This window comes from Cydia pomonella, chromosome 20 (assembly GCF_033807575.1).
Source record: "Cydia pomonella isolate Wapato2018A chromosome 20, ilCydPomo1, whole genome shotgun sequence".
NCBI classification, from domain to species: domain Eukaryota; kingdom Metazoa; phylum Arthropoda; class Insecta; order Lepidoptera; family Tortricidae; genus Cydia; species Cydia pomonella.
The window spans coordinates 5,252,753-5,274,249 of NC_084722.1; the positions used below are offsets into that span (position 1 = coordinate 5,252,753).

Sequence of the window (21,497 nt, forward strand, 5' to 3'; positions counted from 1 at the left end):
CAAATACAAAGGTACACACAAAATATAATACAACACTAATTTGCAAACCAATGTAGACAAGGTGCCGTGACAACGAACATTTAGTTACAAATTTAATGAACACATTTAGCGTTAATATAATTCTAAGGGGCATTTGATTAAATATTCAGGAAGATATAATATGGAGGTTCATGTAGTATCCAAGTGTATTAATAATTTCTTTGTATCTGTTAAATTCAGTAATATGAATATGTTTGCAAAGTTAGTAAGGAATTAAAAGGTCACCTGAGCGGCATGCGGATCGTGTCGATTGGCGGAGGGGAATATCTCCTTATCCGAGAGGTTCTCGTCGTGTTCTAGCACTTGCTGGTGCTGCTGGTAGGCCTGCGGGCGTTGCTGGGCACGGAAGCCTTGTTGCTGCCCCGGCGGCATAGGGCCCATAGGGCCCATGGGACCCCGAGGCCCACGGTTCACAACCCCGCGCAGCACCGCTGGCGGGATGGGCGTTGGCGCGCTGTCTCCCGACTGACTGTCGCGAGACTTCGTACGAACCTGAAAGTAATAAAAATAAGGTAACAAAAAATACTTTTACTCAGCACAATTTCAGTGCAGGTTGTTTAATTTTCAAATATATTTTCAAGTGCTCTTTTTATGAGGTAAATATATTTAGATAATTTGAAAGTGGATAAAATATTGCCAAAACGTAGCGTCCGGTAAGCCATAAAGCTACATCGAACTGTACTTACTGTGACACATTTGGGATTGAGGCCTATCAGCTTTCCGATGTCGATGAGCGCGTGATCCCCGGTAGGAGAGTCGACGTCGGTCACCTTCTTGCCATCCGCGTAGACAGCGTACCCCGTGACGGGCCCGGAGGCGGGCGGGCGCAGCACGGGCTGCCACGTCACCAGCAGCGTGCCGTCCTGCGGGCCCGCTTCCACCTGCGACACCGCACCAATCACCACCAACAATCCAGCCGAATATTCCTCATGCTAGCCAATTGGGTTTTGACAATATTTCTATCGCATGACCAGCTTCGAACACATCAACAAGCCACATCGACGGAAAAGACAGAGGCGGGGGCGCTAGGCTAAACGACACAGGGAAGGAACCATCGATTGAATTTTGTAGGTGAGCTGGATTTATGGTTGCGATTGACGCGACATCCTCGAAACGGTCGGGCGTGCTGTGTGCTTTGAGGTTGTGTTATTATTTGAAAGAAATAGGGTTGTGTTAGTTTCCGTGTATAAGTATATAAATAGGTATCTTATCCATCACACACTTTGTGGAGCGTTGGAAGCTGACTTATAGTGCGTGTGCTCACTTCTTAAATATTCAACTCAATGAAGTTGTCCATTGCCCACATCATGTTTTGGAATGCCCGAAATGAATACATACAATTACATACAAATAAGTTACAATATCAGCGAGCGGGGAATGTGTGTGTACATAAATTTGGGTTAAAGCATGCTTGGTACACTTCATGCCAGTGGCAAGTCGTGGGTACACGTACCATGATCTCGGCGGGCGGGTCGGGGAGGCCCTTGGGGAGCGTTCGGAAGTCCGTGTAGGCCCCGGGGGCCTCTTCTATAGGTATACCAGACGGCGGTCCGGCTCGTAAGTGTTTTGCTCGGACCGTTACTCTATACTGTGTGCTTGGAGACAAACCGGTGATCGTGTGGCGGTACACTCCGGGCTTTACTGTTCGAACCTGTAAGAATTGTAATAGTTAATTAATAATCATATTTATTTTCATAAGTTTAGTAAGTATAAAAAAATATGTGCCATGTAGGTACAGTCAGCATCAAAAGTAGCGGATGAAACAATGCACCAAAAGTATCTGATATTCCGGATAACTTTTAAAAATATAGATAAATTTCAAAAATTCGCGCTCAAAAGTATATCTTTTACAGTCTTAGTTGTTCTATATTAAAGCCATCATTTTTTGTTAAGCTGTTACAGAATGGTAGATACTTATGAAGCGTTGTTTGATCCGCTACTTTTGATGCTGACTGTACATCGTTGCCTGATGTCGGATATAGAACTCCAACTCGGTTTAAATAATTATTTTCAATCGACAAATAACTACCGAATATATTCGTAAAATTGCTCCACATAACTCGGTAACACTTCAGAAATGTTACAGAATCTGCAAGGTTGTACGATTATTTACACGCTACGTTCAAACTACAGGACCCAGTGAAATGAGACGGATTGTTGGTTTGCCGAAATAATACAAGGAGAAAACTTAATTACTTAAGATAGATAGATAGAATACTCTTTATTGGCACACCTCAGTAAAAAGATACAAGAAAATATAGAATTGATTAAATGTAGAGGCAGGCAACAGGCGGTCTTATCGCTAAAGAGACTTCACGAAAACCTTAAGTTTTAAGTTGGACTAACCTCAACATTATTAACGCAAACGACGTGCTGATGGTTCGAATTAGCCGGCAGCCAAGAGATAACAGCCTGCGAGCATGTCACGCCGCTGGCGCGCACGCACGTCGGACCCATGTTGGCCGTATCCCGCCCGATCACCATGGTGCAGGCTGCGTCGCGGGACGTGCGCCGCGTGACTGTCACTGAACGCACGCTAATGCGGTGCGGCTAGAAATTAAATTACGTTTAAATTGGTATTCTACACATTTGTCACTGCGTCTAATAGTATTGATAGACGGGCGTACCGGACCGCGACCTTGGTACGGTCTGTGGCCTGTTCAAAAGAGTGTAGGTAAGGGGTTCTTCACCGTACCGAAGAGAATTTGAAATAGAGATGGATTGTCAAAGAAAATTTTGTAGCCACAGTAAATTTACTGCCATCTTTGGACACATGATTAAAACGCCATTTCACTTTGATCCTTATTCTTTCACTGAAATTTGTTAAATATCAATAACTTGCGCCATCTTACCGGGCATCGGCTAAAGCTTGTGGCGCCATCGCTCTAAACGATGCAGCCATACATTTGGCCTTGATCTATTAGATGGCGCCACTTTTCGATATTTAACAAATAGAACACATATCAGTGTAAGAATAAGGATCAAAGTCAAACGGCGTTCTAAAAGTTTTAATCATGTGTCGAAAGATGGCAGTGAATTTACTGTGGCTACAGAGTTTTCTTCGACAATCCACCTTTATTTCAAATTGTCTTTGACCGTACGTCCTTTAGCAGCTATGAGTGAGAGCAAGAAAAATATCTGCTGACCCAGTCGCGGCCTGGTACGCCCGTCTAGTAGTGCTTTAAGCTCTGTCACACCATACTAACGGCCAGTTGCACCAGACATAATTGATGGACTGACAGTTAGTCAGCGAACATTTTTACGGTGACGGACGGTTTATTGCAACTTTGAATGTATTAAATGAGTAGGAGATTAAGTAGCCTCACACTTGGACACGTCAGCTAAGGCCGCACGGAACATACTCGTATGTAATATTAGCTGTTGCTCACGACTTCGTCCGCGTGGATTTATTTCCCGAACACAAACTTTCAACCCCTTTTTAACCCTATTAGGGGCTGAAATTTCAAAAGCACCTAAATTATTTTTCGTAGTTTCTTGATACCCATACAAAATTTTATACCCTTTTTAACCCTCTTAGGAGATGAATTTCCAAAAACGCTGCAATAACTTTTCTTTTGTCTTAATATATACCTTTACGTGAAGTTTTAAGTTCCTAGCTTAAAATAAAACTTATACCCCATACAAACGTTCATCCCCTTTTCAACCCCCCTTAAGGGATGAATTTCCATAAATACTGAAATTAGTTTTCTTCCATTTTAATATAATACCTTTTTACGAAGTTTCAAGTTCCTGTCTTTAAATAAAAACTTGAGCGCCATACAAACGTTCAACCCCTTTTTAACCCCCCTTTTTAACTTTAAAAATTCAACCCATAAATTTTTCAAAATCGCTTCCTACTCTTGTAAATGCAACCTAGTGTGTAAATTTCATCTTTCTAGCTTTTTTACTTTCGGCTCTGCTTTGATAAATCAGTCAGTCAGGTGTGTCAGGACATACGCATTTATTTATATAGAACTTTAAGCATTATCAATAAATGCATTATTAGATAATTTCTTAGATTTTTAAGTTACCTAATAACTTAAATATCATCCTTCCTGACAACCGACTAAGTGGTACCTTTTATTGTATAATTAATTTACTTACGTTTTAGTGTTGACCCCAAACTACCTAGGGACATTCTCAAAAAAAAAAAAATTATAAAAAAAAACAAAAAAACCCGACTACACACTAAAAAAGAGAAAAACAAGCCCCACAAGAATATTGTTGTTGATGGTAAGTATCGCAGGGACCAACAACCAAAATGACTATAAGTAACCCTCTGTTGGTCCCCGCCTGCGTTACTTACCATCAACAACAACATTCGTGTGGGGCTTGTTTTCCTCTTTTTTAGTGTGTAGTCGGGTTTTTTTGTTTTTTTTTTTATAATAATAATTTTTTTTTTATAACTTTTTAGTTACCCCCAAAAAACACCCTATGACACTCCCGTGATCAAGACGAATCTAACGATATATCATACATCAAAATCCATCAAGCCGTTTAGGCTACAGGAGGCCACAAAGAAACAGACATACATACATACATACACTCGAAAAACATTACCCTCCTCCCTTTGGCAGTCGGGTAAAATTATGTCTGCGGTCTAATGCCGCGACCCATACAAAATGTATTGAAAGAGTCGTGGCAATTAGATGCAATGCAACCGCAGAATATTCTCAATGAATGACCCCTAAACTCTGAGATTATAGAGCAGAGACGCTTTCCATATAGATTTTTGTACAATGACCCGCCTGTTGTTATCTCTATTGCACGCGTATAAATTATATTCCTGTCAAGCCCGCACAGTGACATTGACAACCGGCATCATGGGCGGGTCAGCAATATAATTGCGCGATAGCAAGTATAGCAACAGGCGGGTCAAAGTACGAAAATCTATATGGAAATCGTCTCTGCTTTAGTAGAGGATGGATTGTCTAATCTAAATCATGGAACATCTATCAAATATATTGGTCAACGACAAATGAAGTGAAAATACGCCATTTAATACCTCGAAGCTTACATTACTGGCAAAACTGTAGCTTTCGTCCTAAAATGTGACGAGCATAATCGAAACGTTCACAGAACCCTCCAACTGTTCAATGGATTCATGAATCATGTTTATGTAGTACTAAAGTGCCAATTACTGATATCAGACCCGATTTCGGGCCCAAGAAATAATATTTTTCCGTTTCACCAAATATTTGAAATGTAAAAAATGGTTCATACTCGTATGCAAAAATATATCAAACATTGGACATTTTTGGCAATTAGAGACAAAGTATTTTTTACGTTTCAAATATTATTAACGATGTGCTGATATTCCGTGGAACGAAAATGATTATCAGGCCCGAAATCAGGGAGTGTGGATCTAATTGGCGCTTACCTAATTATAAGATTGGTAACTGTATTTACACTTGTTTGAAAGAAAACTTTAGGCTATAAATGAATACACGTTGAACTTTAATCTTTGATCAGAACTCTAATGTTCATATCTTGTTTTTTTTTTTTATGCTATAGCTACTGCTTTTTTTAGGACATCAAGTTACTGATCACCAATTTAAGTAATATAAATATTTTAAAATATAGAAGAATAGGAACATTATAAGCAGTATGGAATTTGAATACTACGTAAAACTAAAAAAATGATTATGATATTTATTATATTATGCATAAGTACAAGGTGTTAAATTCATATAGGGCAGTGAGGGAAATCAAAACTTTAAGAGACAGCTCAATCAACGAGTAGGACCATGAATTCAATTTAGGGGATAGAAATACTAAATAGAGTTTCGGAAAAAGCGTGGTTCTTAAGAACACAAACTGTCTCTTATAGTTTCTCATTTACCTATGTTGTCCTATTTGGGTGTAACACGCCATGAAGTATTCGTAATTTTTAGTACCTAATTCTAAAAGCAATTATATACTGTCAAACCAACCTACAAGACTAATTACATTACTTTGTAACCTTTTGAATTTGAATAACTACCCGGATATCTACATGACACTTTTCGATTTTAAAAATTATACAGAAGGTCATTAACCTTCCGCCATTAGAAACAGTTGGTATTTTTTTATGTGGCAACTCATGTAGATATCTAACGGTTAAAAACTCTTATTAAAACGGGAAAACTAAGACTCTTTACACCTAAAGTGGGCAAAAGTAAAAATATTCTCAAGTAATCTTGAGATTGCAATTAATTACGTTACCAACTTTGAGGACTAAGTTGAAATAACCTCTAGCTAGAATGTCTTCCAGCGACTACTGCCCAAGCGTAGCTATTTACCGCAGAAAATACATAACTAATGTAGGTAAACGAATGGTCCTCAGAAAATAAGAAGTCAAACCTCACATTTCAATCATTTTCGTAAATGATATACAGCACTGTCAGAATAAAGTTTGACCATTGGAACGTTATATTCTGTAATAAATTGTAAACAAAAAATGTGTTTAGAATTAATCAATTTTGATATTTTAGTATATAGGACAAAATTGGTCTTAGGAAGTCATGTAACGATTTCATTTATAAACAGAAATCGGTTACTAACTATAACATTCCTGTTACTAAATAGCATTTATAAAATTGAGGTCAATAAAACGTTTCTATGGTCAAGCTTTATAATAAACGGATGATTTTGCCATATACATATATAGTTGGCGCAGTTGGTAGGATGAACTACCGCCTTACAATCAGTTTGACAATTTGACGTTCTATTTGCTAGGGACCATTGGCGATGATTGAGCAAAGTATGTGAGCTATATTATATTTGTACAATTTTTACCCTGCCAACCGGGAATGCCTTGGAAATTCAAATGTGCTTTATTGACAGATCATACACAAGCTATCATACGTATATGTCATATCTAAGCTTAGAAATATAACTAGCGGCAGGAAGGGGTATATCTAAGCGTAATTTTGTATTCATTGTATTGTATCAAGGATCAATTCAAACGATTTTTTAATTGTAAGTAAAGGTACGTGTAAGAGTATAGTGAACATATTACATTTAGTTCGTGAGAGAGTTTAACAATTCATATTTTATTTTAATCTGAATCCCAATCGATGATATACAAAAGACACTCACCCGATTAGAATCGACGCCTTCGACCAGCGCGCGTGTCCTCTCCGAAGCCTTCACGGTTGTCTTGAGAACTCCGTCGACGTATACATGGTAGCTCTCGATATTGGCTTGCTGGACGCCTTCGGGCGCTGTCCAGCCGATGAGTACGGACTTGTTGAGCTGCCGCTCCAGGGTCAGCTGCCGCGGCGCCGGGACTAGCGACGAGAAAAACAGCTCGGCTGGCGTGAATCGCAATCGCGAAGTGCGGGGACATGCGAAGCGTGCGGCGGTCCAGGGGAAGATAAAGGTATCGCTGTAGATGGCTATGTCTAATGCTAAAGCTATGACAGTTATATAATGTCTTTCTATTTATGCTATAGTCAACTTGTCGTGGCACACTGCAAACGTGGTCATGTTCAGCCAAAACGACTATCTAGAAAAGCTTTGCAACTCTAAAGATGTACAAATGGCTCGATTTTGTAAAGGTTGCTGTTTGCTAACAGCTACTTAAAGCATAGTGTTCTTAGATTTATTTCTGTATAATAATTGACTACATTATTATTTCTATGTCAATTTTTTTACAAGTCAACAAACTATGATCACAGAAGTTATCGTTAATAATTCGAAAACATGCATATCAATGACTGGGTCTGTGCTTTGTGTGGATGAATATTGAATTCCGATCTGTAATCAAAGCTATGAACTATGTGAATCGATATTAATGATCTCTCTAAGCAAGTCAGAACTAGAGCTTACCGTTGTCGTCATCTTCAGGTCCCTCGCTGAGGTCAGCCACCTCGCTAAGCCGCGCGACGTCGCGACTGAGCGAGAGGTCGCTGATGGCTGTCGTCGCCGATTCGTCAGCGTCTCGGAGTGTGGCTACTACAGCCTATAGAAAGGTAACGTTACCATTACAATTTCAGTTATAAGAAGTTTATTAGCGGACAATGGCCTTCCCAGAGATATCTACAACCTCCAGTTGAGCATTACTTGAGCGACAAATCACTGCTATATTGAACGTTAGTACTTGGTACAATTTTGTACCAAGTACTAACGAATATTGAATAAAAAAATCTACGGCTCGTATTTTTTATGATATAGGAGGCAAACGAGCAGACGAATCACCTGATGGTAAGCGATTACCGTCGCCACCAGAAGGGTTGTAAGTGCGCTGTCGCCCTAAAGGTATTCGCTGTTCTGTTTCTACATAATGTTACTTAATAGATTCAAGTACACTTGGCTGCTTGGTTAATAAGTTAGTCACGTACCTGATGGAATTCTAATAAGTCGTCGCCCACAAGCCGCTGGACGAAGTTTGCGGGCACGAGGCCGCGGCGTCCGTCCAGCAGCTCGGCGTCCAGCATGGCAGCGTTCGAGTCCGGCGGCCCCCACACCAGCAGATAGTCTCCTGCGCTCACGGACAGCTCCCCTTCCGCGCTCTCGATACTGCAGGAAATAAATAATATCAGCACTGAAATCACATAATTGACAGCGACGACGTCAGCGACCACTAACTGATAGGTGTCGTTTGCACTTTAATCGTTGTCATCCGCATTGAGTTACGCGCTGAACGACCCAAAAAACCGAGCACAATTTTATTTCTTGCGTGTGATGCAAGTGTATGTCCCGTTTAGCGGACTGTATGCAATAGACAGTCTTCCATAGCATTCAGAGTCTTGGCACTCTGCCATTCAAAATAGAACATGACGAAAGATTTCGCATGGACCCGCCGCTATGCTGCCGACGAAAAACGCTAGTGGGCCAAGGCTTTCAAGAGGATAAATTATTTAAAACGGAAACTTTAAGTAAGTGATTAATGAGGCCTGGATTATTGGCTTTGGCATATCCTATAACACAAGCGACCGTGTCTCCAAGTATAAATATTTGCAGTAGCTTTTGTCCCAATATTTGGACATGCTCCAAATGCCTCTTGACTTTCTGAATCGCTTTGTAAGTAAAACTTACACCGTAGTCTACTATATGTTTTCTTAATCTATAACTATCAATGATACTTACTCTGGTGGATCGTAAGAAAACCGGGCGATGTAGACACAGCAACGCCCTTTGCCAGGAATGTCCAGCATGTCTACCTGACCCTCCTGGCTTGGGGCGGTGCCGTTCATATAATGTGTATTCCGAACTGAAACAGACATAAATTGTTAGCCAATGCATTATCGATAGTAAATAAATCGAGATGACATGAAAAAAATGTGAACTTACTGTCCATTTCCAATCCAGAGTTAGGCATGATTCTCGACAAAGCTCTTTGATTTCGATCATGGCTGAAACCCGAATCTAATGCACCTAATCTATCAGTTCCAAATTGGCTATCTAATCCTAAGCTCCACCCGGGTTGATGTGGCGTGACGGGCGTCGCCACTCGCCCCACGCCTGACGTGGTCGTCCCATATCTCCCGATCCCGAGGTCTATTTCATCTAGCGGCTTCAGTTTAATGTTCATAGTATTCGTTCCTATTCCACTAGACAGTAACGGATTTGTGTAGGTTCCAGTCCCAGCACCATATACATTAGTGCCACTCAGGCTCGTATTTAATCCTCCCAGTTGCGTGGCAGTCGTCAGGTTGGAAAGGGCGTTTCCCAACCCTCCAGTCAATGTCGACTGCATTCCTCCGAGAGTGCTAGTCAATCCTCCAGATAAACTGGTCTGCACATTGTTCAAGCAGCTCGTCAACCCAGATCCCGCCATGGTTCCTGTCAACGTCGGTCCCGTCAAGCCTCCTCCTAAACTTATGCCTGATACGTTGCCAGTAATATTTTGTAAGTTGCTCTGCAACCCCGCTAGAGTGCTCGATAATTGTCCAATGTTGTTGACAAGTGGGGCTGTAACAGGGTTTGTGAAGGTGACTTGGTGAGAGGGATTCGTCAGTCCGTAGGTGTTTGTTGAGTAGGCAGAGACAGGGTTCGTATAAGAGGTAGGGTTATGCGCGCTCATGGAGTAAGCGACGGAGTTGGAGCTGGGCGCCGTGAACTGGCCGGTGGCATGAAGTGAGGACAGCGTGGGCATGGTGTTGCTCTGGCAGATGGCGACCGGGTGGTGCCCCGCGCTCGTGTACGAGTGCGGCAACGGTGACGGCGCCGGGGAGTGGAAATCCCCCAGCGCTTGGTTGGAACCACTCGTTTGCATACCTGGACCAAATAACATGGCCATAAGAAGAACTTTATTTAAATATAATATATGGTACTAAAATTTAAGGCAACTTAATATTGTAAAGAATTAATGACCACAAAGGTTTTAGTACATACAAATCTAATGTGCCAATTGAATAGGTACGTACTCGTATTTCTGTCACAAGACCCAGGACATTCCAGAAATCAAGTGGGACGAATATTGAATTGGTATTTTATACTGTTGAAGATGACATAATATAGTAGGTAAAGGTACCAACTATGTATATCGACAAGAGCATGAAATATCTCGTGGCTCTTGAAGATGGGAAAATCCCACCAGTAGCAGGCTTCTAATCTACATGAAGCATCTTACCTCTAAGCTTAACTCTACAAAATAAAAAAGCTATGGATACTTACATCTGTGCAACCTACCGTGCGTGGTGGAGCGGGTGTGCTCGAGCTCGGCAAGGATGCGGTTGTCCTGCTCGATCTTGGCCATGATGCGCTCGATCTCGGAGGCGGGCTGCTGGTGCGGCTGCTGGCTCCAGGAGGCAGCCGGCGCGCCGCGCGCGCGTAGAGATGCCGACAGCTCGAGTTGTAGCTCCTCGCACCGCACCGTTTCTAACGCCGCCTGTTTACACTCAGTATTTTGTATTTGTTTGTGTAAATCGGGCATCTAGGCGTGTTAATTCCATCTTATATTCATACCTTATATAGAATGGGCCACACATTAAGCACGTCAAGAGTTACGTATCAAGAATTCCAGTAAAAAAACTTTGATCATGGGAATAAACAACTAGAACTACCTACATAGATACCTAATTGTCCTCGGTATCTTAAGACAAAGGAAATAGTGCTGTGCCAAACAGTCATAAATTCGCTAGCAAAGTAACTCCAACACGACTCCAGCATACTGGCCTCTACAAGTTACGAGTGCGTTAGCAAATGTTTCTGCTTAGTCCCTACAAAATTAATAAGCAGTACGGAGTACCTAAAAAGAACGTAGGTTTTTCTCGTCTCGTATCTCCAGCTAGTTCTATCGGTTAAACATTGACGGCGTTGACTTCTAAAAGTTTGAAAACCTTGTCGTATTTTAACGCGATCATTATTTTTTTCTAAACTCTTTCTTTGTACGTATTCTCACAGTATGGTTTTCAAGCGGGCTGCAAGAGAAACAACTACTCCTTAAGACTTTATCCAAAATCATTATAATTATACTATCCTATTGTACCTTCTTCTCCAGCTCCCTTGCCCGCGACTGCAGCTGATCGACGGTGTGCGCGTCAAGCGGGCTGCGTTGCGCGGAACGGAGCTGCGCGAGCGCGTCGGCATGCGCGCGCTCGGCGTCGGCGCGTGCGCGCTCCGCGTCGCGCAGCCGCCGCGACAGCGCGTCCGAGTCGCCGGACATGCCGCCGCCGTAACCGCTCATTCTCTGCTGAAACAAATATTCCATTCAAGTAAGCTGTGTTTTATATTGGTATGGTTTTTGAAACAAAAGAATTATTATTAGTGTCAGTGTCAGTGGGTGTTAATTTGAATAGTAGATAAATTACCTAGAAGCTAAACAGAACCCATGTTTTATTCTTTATGAATTAAGCAATCTGAATTTCTATGGTAACTGTCAAATCAGAAAAAATATTAAGAGAAAACGGAGACCATAGAGAGAATATTCAAAAGTAACCCTTTGAATTTATTCAGTAACCGTAACAAATACATAAACTTAATTGAAGATTCTGTGGGATTAATGCAACGAATAAAGAAGACACGGAAATAAGTAGGTAAATTTAATTTAAGAGGAGCGTAAATATTTGGGCATTTCGTAACGTATTTATTACAAAATTAAATAAAAACTACTATTTTGCATAAGCCCACAAGGCAAGCATACAAGGCTTAGTTTCTAAATACAAGTTAGAAAACTAAGCTTACTAGGTAAGTACATCGGGCATATCATGCATTATGATTGACCGTCAGCAAATATCGATTAGTCCTTATCTACGCTGACGTCGGTACCGCGCACAATAGGCTCCCAATATCGGCCCCTCTATATCCGAGAGATAGGATGGATTTCACTAAGAATAGGGCTAGTGGCTGCTAGAGCCTTATTTGCAGTTTGGCAGTCTGTTAGGCTCGCGTGATAGCTGCTATATATATTTAAATGTATCTTGAGTCATAAGTTAGGTAAGTATGTACATATCAATGCGTATGGGTTAGCCTTGTTTATAACTATTTCAAATCAATAGCGTAAGTAGTTCGAGATATTTAGCGATGTGACAGATTGACAGATAAACTGACAGAGTTGCGCAATAATGGTATTTTACCTTTTTTGTTCGGAACCCTAAAAATCAAATCCTTTGATTGTATCGTCATATGAGTTTGTGATATTAAGACCGGTTCTAACGGATAAAATTTTGGCTACCTACTCTGCGAGTATATTTACCTATAACCGTCAATCCCGAAATGTTCCGTAGATCGCATATAATCGCAGGTCAGCACTGACGCCATGTATTTACTATAATTCATTTTGTTTATAAACAGTGTATGTAAACAAAGTTTTCTGGAAAATGTATGGTACTCATTACGAAACATTTTTTATAAACGTACTTTAAAAAACAATTTATGGTACAGGAGACAAACGAGCAGATGTATCGTTCGTAAGCAATTACCATTGAAAATGCGTTGCCGGCCCTTAAGATAGAATACGCTCTTTTCTTGAAGGTTTGAAGGTTGTATCGGTCTGGAAATACCGCTGGCGACAGTTAATCAATGTCATCAATTTCTTGAAAGCAAGAGAAACTAACGGTAATACCACGTCAACAATTCCTTCTTAGCCAAATGTAAACTGATCTATGCTAAGATCAGAACAACAATATTCCCATAACATGACCTATTTCCAAAAGAGCTGGATTTGTTACTAGTTTGGTACTAGAAAGATAAAATAAAGATTTTATATTTACGCAAGCAAGCAGGGCAGAAGCCACCTACTTTTCTTTCTGCCAGGGCAACGATGTAGAACGCCTAACACGGATATTGAAAGTCGCCGCTTCGTCTCGCCAAAATTATCTATTGACCCTGAATCCAAAACAAGTGAGTTCTCTCCTTTGTGGCTTAAAGATTTTCTTGGCTAGCATTAGGTAACGAAGCTATTTTTAGGGCTCTATTATTTTATTTTAAGAAATCATCGTCTCAACATGCAAAATACTTTAATTAATCAGGGACAGCTAGAAAGTGAAGAATTAATAAATAAGTATTTGGTGACAATCTTACACATGTTAACCTAGCTCTAAAATAACCAAATTTTGTACAATGGGTGAAGGTAAACATGCTTATATAGGTAAGTGTGTGTGTAAGACTTACAGACTTAGATAATATCCATAACTCAAGAAAAACATTAGTGATGAACACACAAATAAATGCCTTTACTCTCCGGCTTTGTAGGCAATCACTATGGACTGGCAAAGTTTATGCGACGTGTTTATTACATTTTACAAAGTGACAATTTGAATGTGGACATAATTTCACTACTTACCAAGAATTACTCTTTTTCTGTGACTTACTTGAGTAAAATAGGCCCCCTCTATTAATGACAAAATAAATAAAATTTATGGCTACTGACTTCCATTAATGGCCGAGAGCAAATACATGAGACATTTAAATAATTATGTAGAATCACGGGTAATATTTGTTTGAGCAGGTAAATTTAATATTTCAGAAGATTCGGTGGTTCAAATTATCAGAACTTAGGTGCCTATGTGGTTTTTATAATGCGTCTGCTCGTTCGCCTCCTTTATCATAAAAACACTGCCATGTAACTTCATGTAATAAGTAATAAACCGGTCCAGTGCAAGTTCGTTTTACTCGCGCACCGAGGGTTCCGTACACGTTTGCCTCCTTTATCATAAAAGCACTGCCATGTAACTTCATGTAATAAGTAATAAACCAGTCCAGTGCAAGTTCGTTTTACTCGCGCACCGAGGGTTCCGTACAAACTTTAAATTATCTCGTGTAACTATAAAGGCGAAAGACTTTTGAACAGAAGTACCTAAACTAAGTATAATTGTGTACAGCGCCATCTATCGGTAAATTGTCTATGCGATGTAATGCACGTATGTTGGCTTTTCGAGGATAACTCTCTATCATATGAACCGATTTCAAAAATTGTTCTTTTATTTGAAAAAAAGGTATATTTCATGTAATCTCATAGAAATTTCAAGTGTAATAAACACACATAAAGTTGGTTAAATTACAAACTGAATTCGGCAAGACTTGTTGTTAATTAAAAAAAAAATTATATTATTCCTGTAAAATTTATAGTATGTTAATATCATGTAAAAATTTCATAATTTTTTGTCAACAAAGTTCAGAGAAAAGGGGGGGGGGGGGCGGGGCGGGGTGGTATTTCTTTTCAAATTTTCCTTCATAAATCAATTTTTTCTCTATGAAAAAAAATAAAAAAATGTTTTGGAATGTACAGTGTTCTTTCAAATTATACCCCACTTGCCCTAGTCACTAGGCTTTGAAATTTTGCCCCCTCTACATATTGGGTATATTCCATAATAATTAAAATTAAATAACAAAATAATAGTTTCAATGTGTCTGGGTTAGCGTTGTTCATAACTATTCCAAATTTCAAATCAATAGCTTAAGTGGTTCTCGAGATATTTAGCGATGTGACAGACGGACGGACGGACGGACAGAGTCGCACCATAAAGGTTCCTTGTAATTTTTTTTTTTGTACGGATCCCTAAAAATGACTTATTTGGAATTGATTTACCAAGTGGGTACTAAGTAAATAACAACCCTCACTTCTGCTTCCTTTTTTAAGGTTTCTACAGACTTTGCAACAAACAGCATGCGATTTTAGATAATTGCTGCCTAAGAGCAACGAATTCAGTCGATCGACCAAATGCTGCAACATATTGCAAATCACGTCGTCATATTATTCTTGACGTTCATTCTAGGATATGCCCATTTGTTATCACATCTTAAAACACCAAAATGCCTATGTACCAAATGATAATCAACAAACATCAAACACAAAAATTTCCCGGCATTACAGAATCAGACGTTAACGTCGCCACTCCGTCTCGCCAGGCCCGCTGGGGCGGCCCGGGCGCCTCAGACCCGACGGCGACGACCGAAGGACGCTTGTAGAGCAGGTGGGCGACCCGATTGGTCCAGGAATCTGATATCTTAATCGAGTATGAGAGTCGATTTTGTTGATCTTTCGAACAATCAGAAGTTGTGTACGCAGCTGTGCGGCAGTCATAAAAACAGATGTGCAAGTTACGGAATGTCTAAAAAAAGTTGGGAAAGATCTCGGAAATTTCTGGTAAATGTATGGAAACTTTTTGTTGGAAATGGAAACGTTTGATCCCCATGAAATATTATGAGAATTTTTCGACATGGTTCAATGAATTCAAATTCGCAATTTTGGAAAGTTTCCAACGACGCATCAGGGGGCCTAGCCAAGATGACAATCTTTCGCAGAGAAACGAAACGCTATCTGTCTCTATCACACTAATAAAGAAGAGAGAGAGACAATAGCGTTTCGTTTCGTTTTCTGCAAACGATTGTCATCTTGGATAGGACCGCTTCAATTTCGAGCCATTTTCAGCGTGCTTTGCTCGTATTCATGTAAGTATTGGTGGAAGAACAATGCACTAAGATATTTAGATATTATTTGCAGCTCGGCGACTTCGCCCGAAGGAGGCCTTTCTAGAGCAGGTTTTTTTCTATATACTCATAGGAGACAAAAGAGGAGAGGAATCGCCTGATGCAAAGCAATTACCATCGCCCATACCTAGGATACCTTGAGGGGTTGCATAGATATACTATGTCGGTTTTTAAGATGGGAATACCTACGCTCTTTTTTTGGAGGTTTGAAACAAGGTACAGCTGGGACGACAGTTCGACCCGCGATTGACAAGATGGTAAAGTTTTTTAAGAGTTTCCTTTGATGATATTTTAAAAATCACAAACAGGTAGATTATTCAATAAAGTGTCAGTTAAGAATGCCCTTTTATGAATTCAATTTACGATCTGGAGATGCTCTATGGTAAAGTGGTAAAAAGACAACAGTAGCGTTCTTAATATGTACTCCTTTTGCATGCTACCGCAAGTATCTGCGGCAAGGTTTAGGGTCGGCAACGCGCATGTAACTTCTCTGGAGTTGCAGGCGTATATAGGCTACGGAGACTGCTTACCATCAGGCGGTCCGTATGCCTGTTTGCCACCGACGTAGTATAAAATAAATGTAGGGAAAATGGCAATACGCTTACCGCTGCCTTTTACCGCATGAAACAATATACGGTCATTCGATTTTGTTTTTGTTGGCCCGTTACCACTGCTGGGCGAAGGGCTCTCCCCGTGATCTCCACAGCTCCCATTGTTGTTTGATTTCTGGCCAGTTACTGATGAAGGTGTCTAAGTCGTCCCGCCATCTCTGTCTGGGCCTGCCACGTCCGCGCTTAACTTGCGGCATCCACTTGGCGGCTAAACTAACCCACCAATCCGGATGCATGCGGCAGACGTGACCCGCCCAGTCCGGCTTATCAAATTTAAAATGGGTGTGCGGCAAACGCTTAACGCTGCGTTAATCGAATTAAATAACCGCGCGCTTAAAAGTATAAATTCACAACTCTTTATTTAAAAAAGATGGCTTCTATTAATATAGCTTACGGGATAGAAACTAACGACAACACTTAATGATAAGTAATCTAATCTTGTCCCGAGGGCGCCTTAAAAGGAAAATGTAAAGTATTAGGTACTTTTCCTGCACGCATTAGACTTTAGAGATCAGAAGGCAGAAGCCGAGTCCTAATTTCGAGATTACCTGGAACCCTTCCAACAGCTCGGAGGCACAATGGGAGCTCAAGGAAGCGTTTTATTAAAATCGTCTTATTATTCTAAGTAAGTTTCTCATAAGTGGCTACTTAACGTCATTCCACCTGTCCAATTTCTTGGTCCAATGTGTATTTGCATCTCACATTTTGCTTAATAAGAAAGTAAGACGCAATGCACATTGGACAAAGAAATTGGACAGGTGGAATACAATCCTAAGCTAAGTTAGTACTGACTTGGATAGAACACAGTTAGAATGTGTCATTATAATCGTCACATTTTCATAAAAATTTTATATTGGTCATACTTTGTCGTTGCAAATGGCTTGCATCATCATCTTATCACTTCAAGAGAGCAAGTGCGATAGAGATGAAGATATACAATTTTCGATGTTTGAGAACGAGATAACCGTCCTGGGATGGCCCTTGTTTGCGATGCCAAGCATGCACGGACACTGCAGCGCGTTCTTATTATCAATTTAAGTTCAAAACTGCCAGCTGCTGCGAAACTTTTTAATTCCTTATTTTGTAACGGCTGGTTCTTGCACGTATAATGAAAGCTTTTATTGTAAAATTATAAGAATATATTGTAGTATATACAGGATATATATGAAGGTAATAAAATTAGATCCATATAACAAAGAACAATTTGTTGTACATAGTAGTAGTAGTAGTAAACTCTTTATTGTACAAAAAAACATAATAAAAGTAACTTACAATTAAGAAAAGGCGAAGTTATCCCTTTAAGGGATCTCTTCCAGTTAATCTTACATAAGTCCTGAACAGAACTATCGTTATCACGATAAAAGAGTCCCCAATAGAGCATTAAAAATCCGGAAGGACCTTTCAAAATGTTAGAGCTGAAGAGGTTAGTTTAGGCTTTAATTCGTTTTGACGATGCGTGTTGCAGATGAGTTGTGTAAATGGACATTCTGTTTTGACGAAACCTTTCTGTAATGTGACGAAGCCTGTGCTGTGGATCTGATGGTATGGTATTTTATTGGTTAAATAAGATTTTTTAACGGTTAATGTAGTTATCTCTCTATCACTCTTCTATATAAATGCAACAGAGAGACATTAGCGTCTCGTTCGCTACGGCGTATGTGATTGGCATGTTGGCTAGGCCCACAGGGCTGCGCTGGTTTAATTACTCCGCAACACATGTGACGTTTATTAGCGACATCACTCCGAGGTTTTGACGAACGATGCAACTCCTAGTGAAACTTGTGGTTATTACGATGTAGGAAATTAGACACAGAGCGTACGCAATAGGGGATGTAACGGGATGAAGTTCCTTTACGAGGGATTTTACTTGTTGTAGATGTGTGACGGAAGTGTGTGTAAAATAAAAATATAGAATATTACTCATACAGCTAGATGATATATACATGGACACATTACGAATAAAGTGGCCACGCACTTGCTGGGTGTACCTAAGATGTAGAAATCCAATCAGCATCATCTTCCTCGCGTGATCCTGGCTTTTTGCCACGGCTCAAAAGACCCTGGGGTTGGCTTGGCATCTAGTCCCAAGAATTGACGGGATAAACTACGCATTGTTGGGATTAGCCCGGTTTCATCACGATGTTTTCTTTCACATTATTATTTTTCATAAGCACCAACTGCAAGTAAGAACTGCAACGTTGCATGTCTAGTAATGGCCAACAGACTTTTTACGAGTATCTATACAATTACCTTGTGTTAAATTAGACTTATTTCGTTAATGCCTGAAAAATTAACACAAAGAAGTGACCTGGACACGGAATTCGTAAGCCTTCCTTGGAGTCGCGTGCGGTAGTTATCGATTCCATACTTCTGTGCAACGTAAGCGGTAGGGGTAAGGACCTAGGTTGATTGCTAATGAATAAATATGTACGTCTTGCACGACGTTAAAAACTGTATGATGTTGTAACAACGTTATTTTTGTTTGATTGCGAAGAAAAACTGGTAAAAGTGGCAACGAGGATGTGTCATTAAACATCATCTTCATACGCTCTTACTATCCTTAGAGCATTTTCACATTGCCCGATCCAAAGTCGGATGGAAGTAAAATGTAAGACATACGTGTATTTTTGTACTTATTTATTAATTTAATAAATTATGATTACAAAAAACGATAGATAATGCAGAAAAGGCGGACTTATGGCACTCTCCTGCAGCTGTTTTTCTCAAAGGCATCTACCACCATCCAATATCGGAAAGGCGCTTCCGATAATTTTAGACATGTGGGAGCCTCCTATCAGCTGTCGGACCGATAATATTTGTTTGCGTAGGCATAATGTATATATAGTTTTTTATGTACCTACTAGCTGTTGCCCGAGACTTCGTCCGCGTGGAATCTTATCTTGAACATTTTACATCTTTAGTAGGTGCAAAATATTTATTACAAAACTAATTTTATAATCTCAGTATAGCGTATTTGTTGTAGTATGCATGACCGCTAAAGACGGCGCCCCTGCGGCCTGACTACGCGGATGTAGAATGTAGAATCTTACATCCGATATCGGATCGCACAATGTGAAAAACTAAGTGTTGATCTTTTTAGCATCTCGCCTGCTTACCAACTTCCGCTGCTCTGACAGTACTTACTTCGTTCAGTTCTTGCTTTGCAAATGTCTGTCCCGAATGAATTTAAATTATATCTGATAGATAAGGATTTATAATTTTACGCCACACCTACCCTAAGTAAAGAAGTTTACATTAATAGACAGTTTCACCATTTTATGACTAGTTAAAATAAGTTACTAATGAAGCGATTTTTACTTCATTGCAATATCTAGCCAAGCTAGAAATTACACTAAAATATTTCACCCAAGTATTAAAGCATTACAGCTCTTGCAAAAAGCTTTGGCTAACCTCATTAGTCTTTTAAGACGTCTAGACAGGATGAGGGTTCAAACCCAGCCAGACTATGGCGATAACGATAACCGTATGGCTGATTCTCATTTCACAATTTGACATGGTTTTCATCTCATTTTGATAAGAACTTGAGATACGCGATACGCGCACCAAGGAGTGAGAGTGAAATGCCTGATTACAGATTTAAAAGTTGCAGAAAGTTGGAAAAATTCTCGAAAATTTTAGAAAAATTTCACAGGTAACCTTTACCTTGATTTTGGAAACGAAAATGTTTTATTCTTGTACAAATTAATAAATAAACGTTATAGGGACATTCCCACACAAATTGACTAAGTTCATCGGTAAGCCAAGAAGGCTTGTGTTGTGGGTACTCAGACAACGATTTATATAATATACAAATAATACTTAAATACGTAGAAAACATCCATGACTCAGGAACAAACATCTGTGCACGTCACACAAATAAATTCTCCCAGGATTCGAACCCAGGACCATCGGCTTAATAAGCAGGGTCACTAGTCCAGAGCGGTCGACAAATATATGATAATTTGAGAGAAAAGACGACCGGTTTGGCCTAGTGGGTAGTGACCCTGCCTACGAAGCTGATGGTCCCGGGTTCAAATCCTGGTAAGGGCATGTATTTGTGTGATGAGCATGGATATTTGTTCCTGAGTCATGGGTGTTTTCTATGTATTTAAGTATTTATATATTATATATATTGTTGTCTAAGTGCCCTCAACACAAGCCTTATTGAGCTTACTGTGGGACTTAGTCAATTTGTGTAATAATGTCCTATAATATTTATTTATTATTTATTTATTAATTTTCCAAAAAAAATTAAAGTGGATATGTCGCAATTTTGGGCACTTTCCAACGGCACATCAGTTCTCCTAATTGCATTTCATAAGCGACAATTAGCCTAAGTCAAAGTCATATCAAAATAAGCTGAAAACCATATCACATTTCTAAATCAGAAACGGCCGTTTCTCAAAGATTATGCCCGGAGTCCATCGGATAAATCTTACTCGCTCAATCCATCAATATTTTGACGCGCAGCAGATCACTAATGGCTTTTGAAGTGATCCGATGATACGTGCTATTCGGATTTCTCGAATGACGGGAAATTATGGAGCTACTTTTTCAGATAAACGATACTGCAATTATCGTGATACTGGGACCCTAGATTTGGTAGCTATATATTTTCCAATTAAAGAATCATCGTCTTACACTACCGAGCCATCGCCACCTACAAAAGTAGCCACGTGGACCACGTCGCATCTGCCGCTTTCTTGAATCAAATTAGGCCCCTATGCGTGAGTCTAATGGGGCCCACTGATTAGCAGTCCACCGGACGGTATCGATCTGTTCTAGTTGTTCGAAACTGACAATTTTTTGTTCTACTTAACTGACAGGCAGATATCGTTCGGCGGACTGTTCATCAGTGGACCCCTTAAGTATAGTTCGTATCAACCACGATGCGGCGCAGATTTGTCAAATTTAACCTTTAATAACATGACAATACGAATCAAGGCATGCGTCTTTGCGAATGACATGATCTATAGGTAACTATATTGT

At 40.0% G+C, this 21,497-nt stretch overlaps 1 protein-coding gene across 12 annotated transcripts in view; it reads right to left on the reverse strand.

The window, feature by feature from the left end:
- LOC133528995 (peripheral-type benzodiazepine receptor-associated protein 1) overlaps nucleotides 1-21,497 on the reverse strand; it is a 45,257-nt gene that overhangs the window by 12,805 nt on the left and 10,955 nt on the right. For 8 of the 12 annotated variants that reach the window (XM_061866554.1, XM_061866559.1, XM_061866558.1 and 5 more), the window contains exons 2-12: nucleotides 11,456-11,659; nucleotides 10,642-10,855; nucleotides 9,316-10,242; nucleotides 9,112-9,235; nucleotides 8,364-8,541; nucleotides 7,852-7,984; nucleotides 7,120-7,310; nucleotides 2,386-2,589; nucleotides 1,493-1,690; nucleotides 726-920; nucleotides 265-531 (exon numbers count right to left, since the gene is read on the reverse strand). In XM_061866554.1, the coding sequence (XP_061722538.1) occupies nucleotides 265-531; nucleotides 726-920; nucleotides 1,493-1,690; nucleotides 2,386-2,589; nucleotides 7,120-7,310; nucleotides 7,852-7,984; nucleotides 8,364-8,541; nucleotides 9,112-9,235; nucleotides 9,316-10,242; nucleotides 10,642-10,855; nucleotides 11,456-11,653 (2,829 nt within the window). In that variant the 5' untranslated portion in view covers nucleotides 11,654-11,659. The remainder of the gene's footprint in view (nucleotides 1-264; nucleotides 532-725; nucleotides 921-1,492; nucleotides 1,691-2,385; nucleotides 2,590-7,119; nucleotides 7,311-7,851; nucleotides 7,985-8,363; nucleotides 8,542-9,111; nucleotides 9,236-9,315; nucleotides 10,243-10,641; nucleotides 10,856-11,455; nucleotides 11,660-21,497) is intronic. The other 4 variants (XM_061866557.1, XM_061866553.1, XM_061866551.1 and 1 more) reach the window with 3 other exon arrangements.